The following is a 19,358-nucleotide window of genomic DNA, read 5'->3' on the forward strand; positions in this document are numbered from 1 at the left end:
GGTGGATTGAAACATTGGGAGGCACCAGGCATGCTAGATGAGCTCATTTCCTTTGTGTAGTGTCTGAGATCTTGTCTGACTGAATTGAATCTGTCATCCATAAAAAAGGGCCAGGGGGAGTGGGGAGTGGGTGGGGAAGAGGAAAATGAAAAGTATTAGTTACAGGCCACAATAACAAAAAGTTGTGTTTCTATAATGAGAGAAGGATGGAAACTGCTTCATCATGCAGAACAGCCAGGAGCAGCATTTATGGCATTGATTTGGCAGAAAGTGTGTTGTGACTTTTCAGTGAGGGTAAAACACTCCTCAGGAGCTGGAGTGTGCTTTCATTTAAGAGCTTGCTATTAAAAGACTGGCATTTACAGGGCACAGCTTAAGAATCAAAAGGTGTTTGCTTATTTCTTCATAGTGGTGCTACAATCTTCTTCTGCAGTTCTTCTTTTAGCAAAGGCAGTCACACACACTTGAAGCCCAACCATCTGAAACGGCCTTTAAGGAAAACATGGGTTGTTCTAGTTGCACCATTGTAAGAATGTGGACTGAGAGACCAACTCTACTGACCACAGAGAATGGGGAATAGAAGCCAGTTCCTTGCCTCTGAACTGTATTTATTCTGCAGAGGTAACAGGAATAGGAGTAGTACAAGTGTGTCTGAAGCACTGAAATAAATAGATGCAATTCTGATACCCGGGGAATACGCATGTGGAATTACAAGGTTCTCTTTTATGTAGTAATTTTTGAGAGCAGGATAGCACATGACTGCAAAAACCCTTTCCTGACAGCCAAATAAATGGATACTGTGGAGCAGCCCCTCATGGATACAATGGGACAGCTCCATGTCTGTGGACTTTTAAAAATAAGCAGTACAGATGACTTGCAAATATGCTGAAGAGTATATTTTACACTGGCCCCAAGAGAAGAACTGGATAGTGTGGTAGGGATCCTTTCCATCTCTGATGTGTGTATATGCTGCCGACTCTTTTTCTGCTGGGTAAGACCTCTCAAAAAAGTGTGATGAGTTGTTGCCCTGTTTTCTGCAGTGCCTGATGGCAGCAAGCTAAATCAAGAATAAATTTCTGTAGCATTCAAATCTAGTTCTGAATGCCGTTAATTTTTTGAATTAGGATTGTATTTAGGCCTGGGTTCTGGATTGCTTTAATATACATTAATTAATGAAAATTGAAGTGATTTAAAGGAGACAATGGAAGATCACCTAGGAGGTAACAAACATTCTCTCTTACCTGAACATACCATAATATAGAGCAATAACACTCTTTCTCCTTTGAAATTATATGTAAATCTTCTTTAACATTTCCAGACAAGCCATTTAGTTTATATGTATGCAAAAGAACTAACATTTTTAAGGAGCTTGAGTTTTGTAAAGAATTTTATACCAAAGTCACATTCAGTACATATTCACTATCAATTAGGCTAATTTGGTAGAATTTTCACAAATACTTGGTATTGAAATCCATTTAAAATAAATACATGTGAAAGTAGAAAATATACTCCAAAATTCTCAAAAAATTGTTTTTTAATTAAAAATAAGCTATGAAGCAAAATGTGAATCTTCAGAGACAGCAAAATATCAGAAAGAAGGCAAATATTTGTCCTTGGTTAAGTCTTGTAATTCTTACTTGCTATTTGTAAAGAAAGGAATTGTTTCCAATTGCCATCATAAGATGGAAGGTATTCTTCTGTTAATATGTTCTAATAAGATTGCTGTATAAGCTTGTGCAGTCATATCCCTTTTTTGTGATTTGGTTTCCAAGTATTTATGTATTTGTCATGGTGTGTACTTCTCCTGTCTGAGTTTTGAGAATTTAGCAATACTTGTAAAAATCTTTAGCATCCTTGGCTGGAAAAGTGCAATATAGTGCTGGAAAAGTGCAATATAGTGCTGGAAAAGTACTCTGTATTTAAACAGAAATTGTACAAGTTGTGCTGGTGGTGAAGACAAAGAGGAACATTAATTCTTTGACATTTAAGGTCCTTGCAACTCAAATCGATGGACCATACAGGAGCCACTGGAATGTTCATGCCACAGTTTATGCCAGGGACTACCACTGAGGACACCTATCCTGCCAGTCACCAGCAGTCTTTTCTCATCCCTTGAATGCCTCCTGTGTTGTTTCAGCACAGATATATCCGAGGCCACATAGTGCTCTGCATAAGGGAACTGACATAGCTAAAAACTGTTAGTCTTAGACAGGATCATGCCCTAGTCCAGTTAGTTTTATACACACAACTATCCTTGTGCCAGCTTCATGCAGGATGAAATAAATGAATAGACATAGAGAGAAATCAGGATCACCTCTTTTGGCAGTGAGGCCCGACCATGTCATGCTGAAGAGGGTCTGCACTGCTAGCAGATGATGTGAATGTAGAAAGGTCTCTCGATCGGACAGAAAATGTTTTCTGTAGTTACAGGCTCTGATTCGGAACTTTGAACACTTAAAAATGAAAACACAAGTGTATGTCTAAGGAAAAGGCTATTTCAGAAGTCTCAGTTAAAATAATTGAGCAGTTCATCAGACAGATAAAGAAGAAAACTGCAGCTTTGCCTATCTTTAAAATATTTTTGCATTAAGCGTCTAATTCCTATAGGCTTTAGAATGGAAATTTGATTTAGCACTTGAGTAATCTATGTGTTCAGCCAGCGTATAAAAATTGCAAATTAGGCCAAGCATTTGGCATCAGGCACAGTGGACTGGAACAGCCTTCTTGAATTTCTACTGAAATGTTATTCTCTGAATGACAAGGAGAAATTTTGATGGGAGGATGAAGCAGAAACTTAAGATGGGATTGGTGATAAGAATGGAGGGTTAGAAAGTAGGTCTAGAACCTGGGAAAAGGAAGGAAATAATGCAGTAGGCAGGATTGAGCAAAACCTTTTCTTTTTATCTCTCCCTTTTTTTTTACCCCTTTTTCCTATTTGGCCATTGTCTTGCCAAATGGTTATGTGAGCCACTTGGGAGCCACTTGGTTATATGTGGTTCTCCCTCATGCAGTAGTGCCATCTTCCCCTGGAAGACAGCAATTGCCTCTGAAAGTCAATTACTCAGCAGTAAGAATTGTGCAAAAATCTCTGTTTTAGTGATGATTCAAGTCTTTGGTCACAAAATGCCTTTTTATTAGTAAACACTTATATCAGAACAGTGTTTCAGTTGAGAGGAGCATTGTAGAACACTCAGATTGCAAAGTCAAGCCCATAAAAGCTAGAATATGCCAGAATTAGTATTGCTTATGAGAATTCACTTACATCATACACTATGATCATCTTTATTTATATAATCATGAACTATTCCTGTTGCAGAATATTTAGTTTTCCCATGTTATTCCAGTGAAATGTACATATAAGTATAGATATTACAAACTCAAGCACACTAGCTGCTTTTGTTACTGTATTATTCAGTTCTGTTGCTTAAAGCCAGGCCCTGCTGCTCTAGACACTCAATCAAAATAAAGAAAACTGTTAGCTGTCCAGAAACCTTAAATTTATTTTCCTGGTCCCTTGTGAAGAGGAAGTGGAGCAGAAAGTGACATTAAATCACCTTTTATGATATCTGTTCTGAAATGATTCTTCGGTCACTTCAGGCTGTAGCATGTCTGAGCAGCTTAAGTTGGCTGGCTGTAGCCTACACAACGCTGCTTCAGAAGCTGTGGTTAGTGGGTGCATGTCAGAACACCAATTCCAGCCCTCCCTTTATGCATATATTTATTAACTGGCAGTTAATACGACCTGGGGCATTTCTTTGGAACCAAACACTGGCTGGGATTTTGGTAAGGACAGTTGTTAACTCTGAGGAATTGCCCTGTATTTGGCATTACAAAAAATAGGACTGTTCTGTGCAAATGTTGGCATCTCCGTGCATTCACCTACACTGCACACTAGTCACCAGTATCACTACAGGTTTTGTTGCAGTTAATTGAATTTGGGATATTCAGGGTCTAAATTTCTAAATGTCTCCTCCTCAAGAAGAAACTACATATGTATCTCTTTTGTAGGGCTCTTTCTGCAGGGTATGAGACATAACAGGTTTGGTTTTCAGCACACCAGTAATTTTGCACTTAGTTACTAAGAGCCATTATGTAGTCTGTGGCAACTAAAGTATCTTAAGATAAATAATTCTCTAGAATAGAATTTTTTTTTTTTCTAAAATGAGAGAATTCCCCTCTTAGACTTCTCCTTATCTTGAAGAGGATTTTATTTTAGCTTATATGGTATCTCTTGCCTGCCACCTTTTCCTTGTACTCAGAGAATGCATGGTAGAGGGAAAGTTCTTCTCAGCCTGGTTACAACACATCACTTCACAAGAAGCATGAAATGTCTCTCATTTAGATCTTCATTTAACACTGAGCATCTCTTTGGTGTTAAAGGTGAAGTAATGCCATAACTCAGCTCTCAACAATCCCTGGGAGTTATGGATCTTAAACATGGCACTGAAAATTCACTGACGATTGATCCTTTACAAAACATGAAATCAGTGTTAACCTTGGGAATTAAGAATAGCCTTCTCTTTGAAGAAAGGCCTCATCAGCAATAGAGCTGGGAAGTAAAAACCTGAGCAGGCTGCTCAAGTGTCATTCTTTTTACATGTGTATTATATCATCCATAGTGAAGATTACGGTAATTTTTCTTGCCTGGCACCTTAATGTGTGAGTACACGGCCAAATCTGCTGTCTCTCCAAACTGATAGAAATCGTTTGCACGTGTGAGGAGATGATCTATGCCAAAATGAAACCTTGCTGGTATTTCATACAAGAGAGTGTGTACCAACAGTTCTGCTCCACACATTCATCTTATGATTGCAGTCTTGCAGATCTGGGATGTGTGTGAAACTTCATTGTAAGTCAGTGACAAGTGTGTACTTCAGACGCCAGATGGGGCCTTGAACATGTGGAGTTGCCAGGACAGCCCAGTGGAGAGGGTGGGATGCCCCTTGCTTCCTCTATGAATGCCGAGCCACCTTTCTATCATGCTTCTTCATTCAAATATCTGAAAATCAAATCAAAAGAGGAGGAGAGAGAGAAAAGAAAAAGAAGCAAAAATCAGACCTACCTTTTTGGGATGTTAATGGCTGTAGAAAAAAACTCTCTGGAAATGCAACAGTAAATAAATCTAGTTGTTTTAAAAGACATGATCAGTCATTTTTTCAACTCTTTCTTTAAAATAAAAGTTAGAAAATCTATCTTGGTACTCTTTCATCCTGGCTCTCAGCCTCTCTTAGTGATGAAACAATCCACTCTCTATAGGGAATGAGAAAGTTCTGAGTCACAGCTGTTTTGGTGCAATTTGAGGTAGCCCAAATGAAATAAAAAGAGTTGTCTCAGAACATAATTAATTCTATTCTTTTTCATTTAGAAGCACAACACCTTTTCCTTACAGTTTCATTTTTAAAGGTGACCTAAATATTTAACAGCAGTTTTTTAAAGTCACTGGCAAGAGACTGCCTAATCAGCATTCCTGGAGTGGAATTGGGCTTACTTCCAAAAATCAGGAGGGTTAAGAAAGTGGGTAGCTTATCACTTCAGGCAAATAAAAAGATCAGGGTAAAGAGGGAATCTTAAAGAAGAAGGGCTATGGGATGGCAGTTGTTAAGAGAAGACACTATAAGTGTTTGCTGTACTATTTTGCCTTGGGAGGACAGATGTCAGTGTTTCTGGCATCTGGCATGGTTTTCCTGTTTCACAGTCTCAAAAGGGCCTGATCTTTTGGAACCCCTTTAGAAATAGTTTGTGCTGTAAACCTTGAATTCAACTAAGATGTAGATGTCAAAGTTCACTTTTTGCCTTTTCTCTTTCACTTTCTCTCACCCAAAACCTTTCCCCTCAATTTTGTAGGGTGATATCCATGAGGATTTTTGCAGCGTTTGCAGAAAAAGTGGGCAGTTGCTGATGTGTGACACATGTTCACGTGTTTATCACCTGGATTGTCTGGACCCACCTCTGAAAACCATTCCCAAGGGCATGTGGATCTGTCCCAAATGTCAAGACCAGGTATTGTTTGACAGGCGGGGACTTATGTACGATGCATGTGAAGACTTTTTGGTGCTAAAGAAAATAACCAGATTGCTTGGGTTACTTAGAAACAAATCTGTTTCATGTGCTATAAGGCTTGTGTGAATTTCATTGAACTATTACCTCTGCTGGAATGTGTGCTAATACAAAACTGTCAGGTCTTGCTTCTGAATTTGGGGTCTTTATTTTTTACCCTTATGTTTTTACTCTTTTTCTGGATCAAAGTAGGCAGACTTTTGGGAAAGAATATCTCCAACCCATAGAAATTCTGCTCTTCATCTTAAGCTCATCGTTTCTTCAAAATTTATTAATACACATTCTTCTGGACAAATAAATAAAACATTTGCACAAGCCTATCTGGATAGATAGAGGAAATATAAGCCCCTGTTTGGTTATATAAATCAAACACCAGAAAGGTTGTCTTCAATGATCTCTTTAATAATATCATCCAGCAGCAGTATAATGAGTATAGGTGAACAGTTTCCTTCCAGGTCACTCTCTGAAAATGTACAGTTGAAGTGAGCAGGCTATATTTTAATATTTTGTTTATAATTGCATTGAGATTACAAGATGGAGAAGTAAACTGTTGTATTCCTAACCCTTCCATGGAAGTCTAGAAGTTGCAAAGGATTGCTGAATATAGGCAGTCTGAAGCTGTGTCCTGTCTAATGCAGCACCTTGCTTGGTCACCCACATGGCCTTTGTGCCAGGTGGTAGCATGAGAAAACAGCCTGACCTATGATGTGCTGCTCAGAAGAATGAAAATGCACAGCTCAAGTGACTTGACCAGTAGTTGCCACAGAAGAGGTGGTATTATGACTACTATTGCCTACTCTCACCTTATCCCTCCTCTTCATGTTTTTGTGATAGATTCCAACAAAATTAAGGAGGAAATTTGAGTAACTTCACTGTAAACTGACCAAGTCCTCTGTCTCCTGAGACACTACTCTGATCACGTACTAAAAATATGTCTTTCCTCTTAAAGTTTGTTAGGAAGAAAAATGTAGGAAGGATCTGAAAGACATAAATGAGAGTTATGAAGAGAGTTTAACGAGTGTCTGATAAGAAGGGGTAATAGGACAGTTTCATGTTTTACTTGCCAGAAGTGTGATGTTTGAATGTATGGTGTGAAGATTAGGCTGCAGCATGAAAACTTTTTTCCCAGAACAACTAAGATCAGCAATTTGTCTGAACCATGAAGTAATGTTTTTATCTCCTGGCATGTTTTGAGTTTTACCCATTCATTCCTCTTTTAAGTTGTCCAGTATCATTAGTAGGCTTTATTTGTGGCTGTGAAGGGAATTTAGGAAAATGCTGACATTTATAAGAAATAGGCTTGCTTTGTGGGAGCCACAATACAGTTGTGAATAATTCCCTCTGTTAAATCTCAGATCAGGTCTGTGAAGCTTTGTGTTAACAGGGCTGAGGCTAATGATAGCCATGAAAGAAAATCCTCTGTCTTTCCTTCTTTCTCTCTCTCTTTTTGCTTTCTCTGAGGTAGGCTTTCTACCAGCTAAATCTCTATGAATATTTTCTTTCAGATGCTAAAGAAGGAAGAAGCAATCCCATGGCCGGGAACTTTAGCAATTGTTCATTCATATATTGCATATAAAGCAGGTAAGAAAATGATGAACACTTTTCTTTCACTTTTAATAATGGAAGATGTTATTTTGGGAGTAGGATAGAATGGTACTTCCTTTACAAAAGGAAATTTTGTCATACAAAAGGAAATAACCTTAAGCATTAGTGAAGCGAAAATAGCAGTCTAAATATTCTTAATCCTGCCATGCTTGTGTATGTTGGTAACATTTTGGGAGTGGTTCAGTGCACAAGTTCTTAAGCATTGGTTTAAACACAATTCCTCTCTTTACATGAAGCAGTTTAGACCCTTTATCCACTATTGTAAGACAAATATTTAAAATATTCTGTTTAATACTCTGTTTTGCAGCAAAAGAAGAGGAAAAACAGAAACTACTTAAATGGAGTTCAGATTTAAAACAGGAAAGAGAACAACTAGAGCAGAAGGTCAAACAGCTCAGCAATTCTATAACAGTAAGTATTGCCCTTTCAAATAACCCTTCACCTGTGTTCTGGTGCCACAATGCAAGAGAAAACTATTATAGAGCAACTCCATATACTAGACCTGTCATCCTCTGGATTTATTTAGAATTGAGCAAGTGCAAGTATTTTAGGACTTTGGGGAGCAGGAATGAAATAAAGACAACATATACTTAAATTGTGTCTCTTATACATGATCTGTGCTGAACATGTAGGTAGACATATGGTGACATATAATATCAGCAGGTGACAGAAATGTCCCAGAGCATTTTGGTCTGTGGGAAGTAGATTAGGTCCAACTCTCTAGTGGCCCACTTAAACAGGAATGATTTGGCCTCCATCTGTAGTGAGAGTTACAGCCTTGGAGCACTCTCCAGACTTTTCTGATCAGACTTTTCTGATGCAAAAGTGACCATTTACTCATGGCTGACTCTCAGGACCTTGATGTGTTGCCTTGGCAGGTCAGCAGCTGGACACTGCACATGCCTCTGCATGGTATTAACTGGACAATGTCATACTTCAAACCAAAAACCTTAGTTTCCACCTTAGTTTATTGCAGTAATTGGAACATACATGATGATTTGGTCACTCTTCTTACCTTAATGTACAGATTAGTTTCTTGAGATGCTAGTGTAAAGTTTGAGCCCCTCCTTGGTGCAGCCCTAGTCACTATCACATAATGAAAAAAAGCAAATCTCCTGTGGAGCAGCAGCTGTAAGGCTGGATTCATAATTACAGACTTTTAGATACAGATGCACTTTCCAGGCTGCCTGTCTTTGCCTATTAGAGCTGAAGTGTCCCATTTTTACAGACCCCTCAGTGCTGTCAGTACAAATACAGTGATTGTGAGGGGCTGGTTAGCAGTCCTGGGGACTGTCAGCTTTTGGTTAGCAGTAGCTGAGTGTAACCTGAGCAGCACAAGAGAACTAACACTGTTTCTCAGTATCCAGACCTTTACATGAGGGATTGGCAGTGGGCAAGGAGAATGTTCATATTGAAAGGACCCGTCCAAAACAGGCATATTAGATCTGGATGTTTTAGAGTTATTATGCCATGTGCTGCATGTGAAAACAGCAAAGCTGAAACCAACACTGTCTGGAGATCAGCATGGATAAATGTAGTAAGGTTACCATCTTCATGTAAAAACCTGAATGTAACAGACATAGCTACTGTTTCCTCATTTTTATGAGTTTCAAATATTCCTATAAGCAGTTTTCCACTCTTGAAACATCATTTGTGGCCTTTTTTTAAAGTTATCTTGCCCTGATGTTTAGCTGATGAGCTAGCTATGTTACTACTAGTTCTAAGGGAGTTAAGTGGCCACAAAATAAGATTTTCAAGTGAAGAGGAGTTTGGTTTCCTTTTCAAGTGCCCTTTTACTTATTGAGAGAAGGAAGTGATGTTCCTGCTAAAATGTATGTAAAAGCAAAGGCTGTATCCCATTAGTGGTTTGCACACAGCAGTCAGCTTCAGTGGGATGCCTGAGCTTGCAGATCTGAGTTAAAGAAATTTCAGTAATGCAGTACTAATAGAAAAAATAGTAAGAACATACACTTGGAAGTTTTCCTTCAAAAGAAACACAAAAGCATGGAGCTGTCTGTGTTCATATGCACAACACCTCAGAATGAAAAGGTGCCATACCAGGTGACAGCTATGTCTTGGCAATTTATTTCCTCAGCCTGCAAATATGAATTCTCCTCTCAACACAGCCTAGAGACTTCTAGTTGGAAAAGTGAAGCTGCAGCTGCAGTCTTTTCTGGGTACATTTAGATCTGTGAACATCATATTCCTTCTCTTGCCTTCTTTCATTCATAAGCTTGAACTTATTGCTGATTTTCTGCTTTGCTGTAGAAATGCATGGAAATGAAGAACACCATCCTTGCAAAACAGAAGGAGATGCACAGCTCCTTGGAGAAGGTAAAACAGCTGATCCGCCTCATCCAAGGCATCGACCTTTCAAAACCCATAAACTCTGAGGTCAATTCAGTAGCCATCTCCAACGGCATGGACTCCACTAACAATACTAATGCTGCCACCTCCACCTTAGCCCCCTCCCCTTCCCAGAGCTGCATGGTGAACTGTAACAAGGGCGATGAGACTAAATAACACAGTGAAGTTAAGAAGGAGCCAAGGGAGGTGGCGGCGAGGAGAAAGAGCAAAATAAAGAAACTCTAGAAAAGCAAAACTGGATTTCTTCTGGAAAGTGCAGAATTCTTTAGTTCTTTGGTTCCAGAGAGAGCGTGAAGATGCTTGTGCCAGGCGGCACCGGAGTTTGCCAATTGATCCTTCTTATTCTGTGTGTACATGCGAAGTTTGGATCATGTTACATGAATAGTGCCAGCTGGGGGTTCTTTGCCAGCACCATGCCAAGTGAAATAATATATTTACTCTCTCTATATTTTACACCAGTGTGTGCCTGCAGCAGCCTCCACAGCCACTATAGGTTTGTTTTATTTTTGTTTGGGGTGAGGAGCAGGGATAAGGGAGGAGAGCAGGTTTCAAGTTCCTATTTGCAGAACAGTTTGTTTAGCTAGGGGAAAACAAAAACAAGTCCAAAGAGCCTATGGGCTTTTCCTGTTTCTAAACTCTCAGTACTATTAAACCAAAAAACCAGAAATATAAATTATCAAATCCCAGTGCCCAGAAGGGACAAGTCTATCAAATAAGCAGTATTTACTATTGTTTAGACAGGAGATGTACAAAAGGAAAGGAGATGGACTTTTCACTGAGTAACCAGCACACAGAATCATAGAATATGCTGAGTTAGAAGGGACCCATCAGGATCACTGAGTCCAACTCCTGGCCCTACGCGGGACACCCCAAGAATCACACCATGTGCCTGAGAGCCTGTGGGTCCTCACATCCATCCAGAAAGTCTGTTTTGGGAATGGGAAAATTGAGGGCCAGAATCCAGGGTCAGCTTGGAGCATTGGATAGAGGTGTCCCAGGAGAAAATGTGCATCAATTACTTGAAAATGAGATTCCATCCTTTTCTGTATTTATAAACAACAAAGGTATCCTGAACAAAGTAGCACATAACCCAGATGTGTGAACTCAACAGAGAAATGTCCTTTTCTTTCACTTCCTTTCTCTTCTTTTGGTAACAAGAACTAAATAAGGAATAGAAAAGCTGTTTTTCAGGCTGACAGTCTAATTAAAGAGGTAGATGGGACCTTGCATGGTATAGATTAGAAGTAATAGTGTCAGTGAGATACAGTGAGTCTTTGTGAGTCCTTGTGTCATCGTTTTGGGCACTGTTTTTTTATGCAAGGGCAAAATCTTTGTATCTGGGGGAAAAAACCCAACTTTTTTAAATTAAAAAGGAAAATAAAAGATATTGAGGTCTTCCTAGTGTTACTTAAAATAAGATCAAGGTAAGAAACATTGTAAAAAAAATTACAAAAGTGCTATTTGTTTCCTAAACAAGTGATTTCTATTAAAAAGGTGTCAGAACTGGAGAAAATGCTGTGTACTTAGAATTTTTTAACACAGACTTTGCTTATTTATTATGACATTCTGCTGTGTTTGTGTTCTAAAATCTAATGGGACAGTTTCTATAGGTTCTACCATACATCTACTGCTAAAGTCTAAAGAGAATCAAGTCCTACAGTGCTGGATCTCACCCCACCTGGAGGATCTCCCAGGCTTGTCTCTGCTGTTACCATCTCTCTCCCATTCTTCCATGTGTTTGTAACCCAGAGAAAAGCAGTTGGCAGTGTGCTTGTTTAAGGCTTTAATAGTTCTGTGATACAGGCTGATTTGAGCTTGAGAATGAAAGACAGTGAGTTGGACTGAAATCACCCTCTGTTATTCCCTCTTGTTCAAGAAGTTCATCTCTAATGTATAATCTTTTCACTCTGGACAGCAGAGCTTGCCTTGTGCTTCCTGATTGTGGGGTCTGGCTCAGTTTAGGATGCTGATTCTGGTCACATTGGGTTGTATCCCAGAGCTATTTAGTTTCACTGCTGCACATACATGTTTGGGCAAGGCCCATTTCCACTGGAAGTACCAGGAAAACTCCCTTTATTTCCCGTGGGAGCAGAGTTGAGCCACTGCACACACAAGGTGAGGCAGTGTCCCCAGTGTGGTGGCCTTGAGAGCATGTGTTGGGTGGAGAGGCAGACCTGCTCAGCTGTTCATAGTGGAAGATAGAAAAGCTTTGCATTTCAAGGATGCATTTTTGAGCAAATGAATGCTCCAGACACAACATAGCCTGAGAGAGTTTCTTTGCTGCCCCAGCCAAGTGGGCTTCTGTGGGGTTCTTGGAGTTGTTTTATTCCCTCTCCTTTAGGTTGCCCTTCTGCCCTTTAAGGACTTTTATTCCTTCTGTAGGAGTGTGCACTATTTTCAGCTCTGAGCTCAGAACTGATATCCTGAGTTCTCACATTTGTCTCAGTTGGGAAAGTGACTCTTAGATGCACTTCTCAGCTGAACCAGTGATAACCCTGACTCTGTCTTTTGATGTTTGAGTTCTGTTCTGGAGCTAGCAGAGCTGGGAGGATAAGTTAGCAGAAGTGGCAGGGAGACAGCTGGGCAGACACTGTCAAAATGGATCATACTAAAAATGTCCTTCCATCAATCCAGTTACCAATGGGGTCATTACCATTGGGCAGCACTAGGCCAGCAACCCACAGCATTTAAACAAAGGACTGTCTATTTCAAGGATTGAAGAGCAAAAACAAACTGAACATGAGCCTTCTATAGAATATGAGCCATCAGCTAACAGCCAGATATTCAGGAGAAGCTGCATTTTGGAACATGTTGGTCCTCAACTGAACACTTGGTTGATTCTTAACAGCATCTTCTGAAGCATCGAACATTCCTGGTAAGAGACTGTCTCCAGGGATAGGTGTGCTGAGTCTTTGTGGCTCTCATGCTCTTATTTTTGTGTTAACCTGAGCTCTCTTGGAAGCCGTGCACTACTTGGAGGTAGGAGGCAATGCCTGGAGACTTGATAGTCAGTCCATCGATTTTCTTTGCTGATTCAAGAAACAATGGAAGTGAAATTCACTAGTAGCCATATTTGAATTTGCACACAGTTAACCAGGAGGTGTTAAAACAGCTATTACTGCTTTCCTAAGGCATCTGCTTGTCTCCAGAATCCGAGTAGATAACTACAGACTTTTATATCCTTGTTGTTAGAGCATTTGTGTTCCAGACTGTAAAAGGATGCCTTTAGTTAATCATTGTTTGGCAGAAAAAATGTGTTGAACATTTTGATGCTGCTCAGGGAGTTTTCTTTTTCTCACACTGATCCTGTTGGGATACTTTTTCTCCTGGCTCTGCAACAGTATCAGCCGATAGGCAAGGAACATTCCCAGGGCTGCACTGACACTGGCAATGATACTGTTGTGTAGACACAGTAAATTTGGGTTATCTCTACCCAATTACCAACAATAGGGTGGAAGAGGACTTGGTGTTTGCTAAATACAGAGGAAAAAGTGGGTTTTTTCCTAGCTGCTGTAAGAGGTTCCAATCAAGGGAGAAATTTAAACTCAGTGACAGCTTAAAGCTCAAGCTTTTATTTTGGGTTTATATTGGTTTGGATTTTTTTCTCATGTAATATTTGAGATATTGAGTTTGTACTAAAACTTCTGCTCTGTGGGAAGCTGTCATAATGGCTGTGGTTTTGTATTTCCAAACCACCATCAAGATACTAACTAATTTCTTTGTCATTGCTTGTCACTGGTGGGAAACAAGTGACATTAAAATCTCTGTTATAAGGGAAGAAATGAGGCCACAAAGGAATCTCATATCAAAGATGGTGCTGGCTCTCAGCCCAGTGCTAAGAGGCTTTAAGAAGTCACCCTTCTCCTTTGCTCAGAAATAGAGCAAGCGTTGCAAAAGTTTCTTTTTCCATTCTTCATACAATCTGTTCTTTAAACAGCTGGAAAGGTGTGTTGTGGTCAGAGTGGGAAAGGGAGCCTGTGACCTGGCTAGAAGAACTAGTATCCTCATTGGTGTTTTCATTGTCTTTGTTTAGAGCCAGTAGTGGGTTTAGTGCTGTACAAAACATGAAGCAAGCAATACTTCTAGGGATGATTGGAAGATAGGGTGAGTAGCATGGCTGATTCTTCCAAGACATCATCAGCCAGGAGTTACCATGTTGGTAGGATGAACTAATGTTTTGCATGAGCAAAACGGCTTTGTTCTATGTTGCAAGCAGGTTTCTGTCAGTGGGAATATGAATTAAGAAATTAAAGAGATGATAATTTTATGGGCAGATCTATTTGGTTTATTGTTGGCAGAAAAAAAGAATATTGCATTTTATCTTTACTAGGCTTAAGAAAGCAAATCTATGTTCCAAATGTCTAGAAATGTGAAACCTAATTCTGACCTCCTTGGCTTCAAATTATCTTTCCTGTACTGTTGCAGAGACAGCCCTGAAAAGCAGCATGGTCAGCATTCAGGAGAACCTGGAGTGAGACCTCCCTCTTAGCCCCACCAAGCTGTGGCAGCCCCACAATACAGGGAATAGCCTCTGAAATTTCTTACTCATGTGGATACAGCAGAAAACGTTTGTGAATTTGCAGTGCACATGTTTCTCTCTTATCTTTTCCTCAGCTGGGTTGCACCGTGCCCTCTTTGCTTCTGAAGCACTAATGATGAGTACATGCTTTTAAGGAAACGTGTTTTTAAAATAACACATTTAGATGTTAAACCAAAATTCACTCTTTTACTGTGAGCCTCTCTCTGTGAGCTGCTCAGATAACCACCAAAATACTGGTATTACACTTCCTTGTGGACACACCCCTTTGGGCAGAGTTTGTTGTGTGTTTTTAGAATCTTTTTGACCCTTCTTCACCTCCTGTTGTCCTCCCTTGGAATTCTGGAGATTCTGGCAAGTTCAGTCTTAGCTGGATTACTGCAAAGAGTTTTCTGATGAGTATGTAGGAGTCAGGAACCTGGAGAAAGAGGAAGATGTTTTGTTGTGCAGCTAATTCGTTTGGCGCTTAGGCTTGCCTGGACAACAAACTACCTCAGCAAAGGCCATTCCCAAGCACTATGGACTCTGTAGTTTCTGGCATTCAGAAGGCAAAAGGTCCAAAGAACCCTCCAGCAGCCAGCTAGGTACTGGTCTCTGAGGGCATGTGAGCAAACCTTGCAGTGACATGCGTCTGGATCCTTGTTTTCAGTGGTCAGACCTGGACGAGGGAATGACCCAAAAATCAGATGGGATCAGGAAAAATGAGAGCTGCAGATGTCTTGTCTCCAGGTTATTGCTGTCTTACTCAGATCCTTCTTTAAGCCTCAGTCCTGTTTGTAACTCCTACAGAATGGAATAATACTTGAAAATCTCTCTATCCTTTACCCTTAGGTCCCATTTCCCTCCTGCTTCTCTCTGATCTGGGCCAAGAACTTTCTGCATCATTGTGTCTTGTATAGGCTGAGCACATAGTTGATCAACTTGCCAATAAAGAAAATTATTTATACCATGCACTGGTAAGCTTGCTAATTAAAGACCCATGAAAAGCCAAACACCTCTCCCAGAGGTTAATTTAACTGTGGGCTTGTATCAGCAAACCAAGAGCTTACCTGTGTGAGAGTCTGTCTGTACCCCTGTCAGTATTACTAAAATACCTGAGCAGTAAATGGAAAAGAGGCTTGCCAAGAGCATGGATGCTGTGGAAATCACTGTGGTGTGCAAGTCCCTGGAGTGTATCTCATGAGAACAGCCAGGCCAGGGCTTCCCATCTCCCCAGGCCAGAGATGGATGCTGCAAGGGACAAATTAAAGGACAGAAGCCTCTTTTGAGAAGTGGTACAGGGCTGGAGATGAAAAGGAAGAGGGAAAAAGCAGGAGCAGCAAAAGAAACGAAGATTACATGGGGTAAAGCAGAACAGAGAAAAAATATGGAAAGACATGAGGAGGGAAAGTGAGGGTAGGAAAAATCCAGGAGTGAAATAGGTCTCCTTTCTGAGTAGACAGGTATTCCTGCAGTTACAGGGTTTGAAAGTTCAGTGGAAAGAGTAGAACAAAACCGCTTTTATCCTACCTCAGTTTCTGACATGGGTTGGTCTGTATTCCAAAAGGAGCAGGTGTAGTGAGAAAAAAGAGCTGCTTAGGTGCAGATGGAAAAGGAAGTAGGTACTAGGTCATCCCTAGCTCTGCTTCTGCTGCTGAGTGATCCCATCCTGGTAAGAACTTTATTTGACTTCTAAGCTACGACATGGAGATAAGGCAGATCAAGCAGACCTTGAGGCAGCTAGGGCCTACTCTAATCTGGATTGTAATAATTAAACATTTTCTTGGGTATAAACATTCCCAAAACTGGCTAAAGTTCAGCTCTGCTGGTGTGGTTGCACCTTCCTAGTTCAAGTGTTACAAGGAGCCTAACTGAAACCAGCATCAGCTCCCAGAGGTCCTGTGTGAGTGAAGATTATGTGGAGTAAGACATGTGATTCAGGTATTTCTCAGTCATCTCCTGGAGTATCTGTGGGAGATTCCTGCTCTCTAGGCTGTCATATCTGGCAGTAATGTGCCAAAATTCCTCTGTGTGAGCAACGCCTCCCTGTTTTCTCAGGATCTGGTTTCTTTAGGGATACATGGAAAGGGGCATTTCACCAGTGTGGCTGAATAGGGGCATGTGTTAAGTTTAACCTGTGAGGAGCTGAAGGCCTGGCTCTTGGCTACATCAAGCAGCCAGACCAAGGGGCACCCTCCTGGGAAAACAGCTGTCCCAGCTCTCCTGTGTAACCAGGGATAAGCTCTGTGCCTGTTCTTCACTCTAGTATCCAAGCAGGTGTCAGAGGCTTCAGATGGAGAAACTCAGCTTGGTCCTTAGTTCTAGAAAGGAAGAAGTACTTAAGGACTTGCTTACTATCAGGAGTGCCTGGGGAACTCAAAAGCCTTTGTGAGCATGGCTCTGCTTGTCGTGGGTGGAGAGCTGGCACAGAAAGGCAGCAGCAGCAGCACTGAGCAGTATTCATCAGCTCAGCACCATCTTTTGCATCTTTTTTCTTTTTCTTCAATTTACACTGGCAAAAGTAAGCCTCAACCAATTCCTGCCCTTTTGTCACCAGCCTTCTTACATCTGTTTAGTTGGAAAACAACTGAAGTATTGTTGCCTTTGTGCTTCGAGAAAACACTTTTCTTAGTGAGCAACCAGAACTTGGTGAGCTCAGGTGGGGAAGGGAGGAAGTGTCACAGGGCAGCTCCTGGGGCTGTGTTCTGTGGCCACCCTTGATTTTGGATCCTCAGCACTGAGGTTTGATACTGCAGCAGCAGATACATGCTGTGCACATGTAAGCTTGTTATGCTTGTGCTGCATCTCAGGTGGGGCCAGACTTGCTGGGGTAGGGGATTGCTCTGTGCCTCATGCTCCCCTCTGTAAGGCAGGTACTGGCAGTTCTGACTCTGGCAGAGCAGATTTCCATGGCTGCAGGCACTGGGGTAGGCTGTTGAAAGAAGCCCCATGCTGGGTGAGGCAGTAGGCTGCATGTTTCTGCTTGTTCCGGGCTAATGTGTAATTTCTAATCATAGTCTCTTATGTTTCTTTACTTAAATTATCACTGTCATCAAAACAGTGATTGACTCTAGAGCCAGGCAGTGTCTTACCTGTCAGCTCTCCCTTCCAGAAGGTGTGCTGTCTCTGACTTGCTCCTGATGTCATATGTGACAGGCAACCAAGACCCTCCTTAAGGAAGGTGTTTACTTCTGCTTAAGCCTCTGAGGCTCAGGCAGCTTCCTGGCAGCCCCACAAAAGCAGAGCCAGCAGCAGTAATGTCCCACAAGCTGGTTTACTCCAGTTGCAGCTGCAGAGTCCCCCCCCAGGTGCCATCTTACATGGTCAGAGGTGTCTTGGCTTCCTCTCACAGCCCCACAGAAGCAAAGCATGTATTCCAAACTCCATTAAGCAAAGATTAAGCAAGGTAACAGCAGGAAGTGGGGGAGCCTGCTAGTGCCGACCTGTCCAGGCTCCTGTGGAGGAAGGAAACAACTTTGTTGTGTCAACAGCAATGGACACAGGTGGTAGTGAGCTGCTGCCACCTGCAAGGTCTGGTGTGGCACTGGGGTGGCTGCCTATGCTGACTTTTCTTTAGGCAGCTGACTGGCTGTACTCTGCAAACAGCCCCCATGTCTGCAGCTGAGGGCAGGAGGGCTGTGAGGGCAGCTCTGCTTGTTTAGGAGAAAATACTCAGGCTTCAATCATGGCTTCATGTTCCTGCGATCACAGCAGCACCATCTCTGTAGATTTATTGATGCCACCACCCCACCTGTGTGCCATGCTTCCTCCCATTCCCCCATGCCCACGTGGTGTTTCACCAAGATTGAGCTGTAAAGTGGAAGTCCTGGCATGGGCCTGGAGCAGAAAGCCCTGAAGGGCTCCGTGTCTGAGCCTGGTCCTTCCCCCAGTCTGTCTGATTTCTCCAAGGGATTTTGGTGACCAGTTCTGGCAGTGCTGTCCCTGCAGCCACGGCCCTGGTGCTGCGTGGGACGATGGCAGCTTCTCTCCCAACCGGGTTTCTAATGGCAAAGCCACAGGCTCTGTCCTCCACGAGTCAGTGGCACCTGTGCTGCCCCATTCCCCACCAATCTCCCTTCCTTGCAGGCCCTGGTGTAAAATGCCCTTTCTGACTGGTACTGCTCTGTTGTCACAGAATCACACCATGAGAACACCCACTTGTGAACTGGTTTGGGTTTTTAAAATATCTCTATTTTTTTTAGCCTGATGCTCATAGTGATCTGCAGTATCTGCTGCCTTCAAGTTCCTTGTGGTTTCAGTTTTGGTACAAATGTGTTTAGATTTTAGCAAATTGAAGTTGGGGGGAGGGGGTACAGAGCATCTGATCAATTTGTATTTATTTATTTTAACATTTTACTAAATAAAACACAGTAAAATCTCTTGTCTCTTTAGCTGTATGTACCAGGTGGGGAGAGTGGGTCCCACAGGCACAGGGGCTGTAGCAGTGCCCATAGCAAGACCCCAGCCCAGGAGGGGTTTCTGAGCATGGCTCTGTGCAAGGGCTGCATAACGCCCTGGCTCGTTTTCTTGGCAGGGAGAAGGGCACTACGTTAGGAGAAATGAATTTTAGCTCCAAAAGGGGCTGTGCTCTGTTCAGACAATCTCTCTGACTCTGTGGGTGCCTCCCAGCTGACGCTGCCCAGCAGAGGGCATATAGGGACCAACACAAGCTGGGCTTTCTTCCAGATACCTCCACCCTTGCAGGAACATTTCGGGCTAGGGACTGTCTAGGCTGGGAAGGATGATCTGGAAATGGTGGTGTACAGCCCTCCTGCTCCAGGCATACCAGCACACCTTCCAAAACAACCACAGA

General features: G+C 41.8%; 1 protein-coding gene across 9 annotated transcripts in view; it reads left to right on the plus strand.

Moving 5' to 3' along the window:
* The window catches only part of PHF21A (PHD finger protein 21A), a 508,751-nt gene extending 489,828 nt beyond the window's left edge, over positions 1-18,923 (plus strand). For all 9 annotated transcript variants that reach the window (XM_066321181.1, XM_066321180.1, XM_066321188.1 and 6 more), the window contains 4 exons: positions 5,845-6,000; positions 7,563-7,638; positions 7,970-8,073; positions 9,931-18,923. In XM_066321181.1, coding sequence (XP_066177278.1) covers positions 5,845-6,000; positions 7,563-7,638; positions 7,970-8,073; positions 9,931-10,185 — 591 coding nt within the window. In that variant the 3' untranslated portion in view covers positions 10,186-18,923. The remainder of the gene's footprint in view (positions 1-5,844; positions 6,001-7,562; positions 7,639-7,969; positions 8,074-9,930) is intronic.
* The last annotated feature ends 435 nt before the right edge of the window (positions 18,924-19,358 follow it).

The sequence above is a fragment of the Sylvia atricapilla genome, chromosome 6 (genome assembly GCF_009819655.1).
Source record: "Sylvia atricapilla isolate bSylAtr1 chromosome 6, bSylAtr1.pri, whole genome shotgun sequence".
In the NCBI taxonomy this organism is placed as follows: Eukaryota; Metazoa; Chordata; class Aves; order Passeriformes; family Sylviidae; genus Sylvia; species Sylvia atricapilla.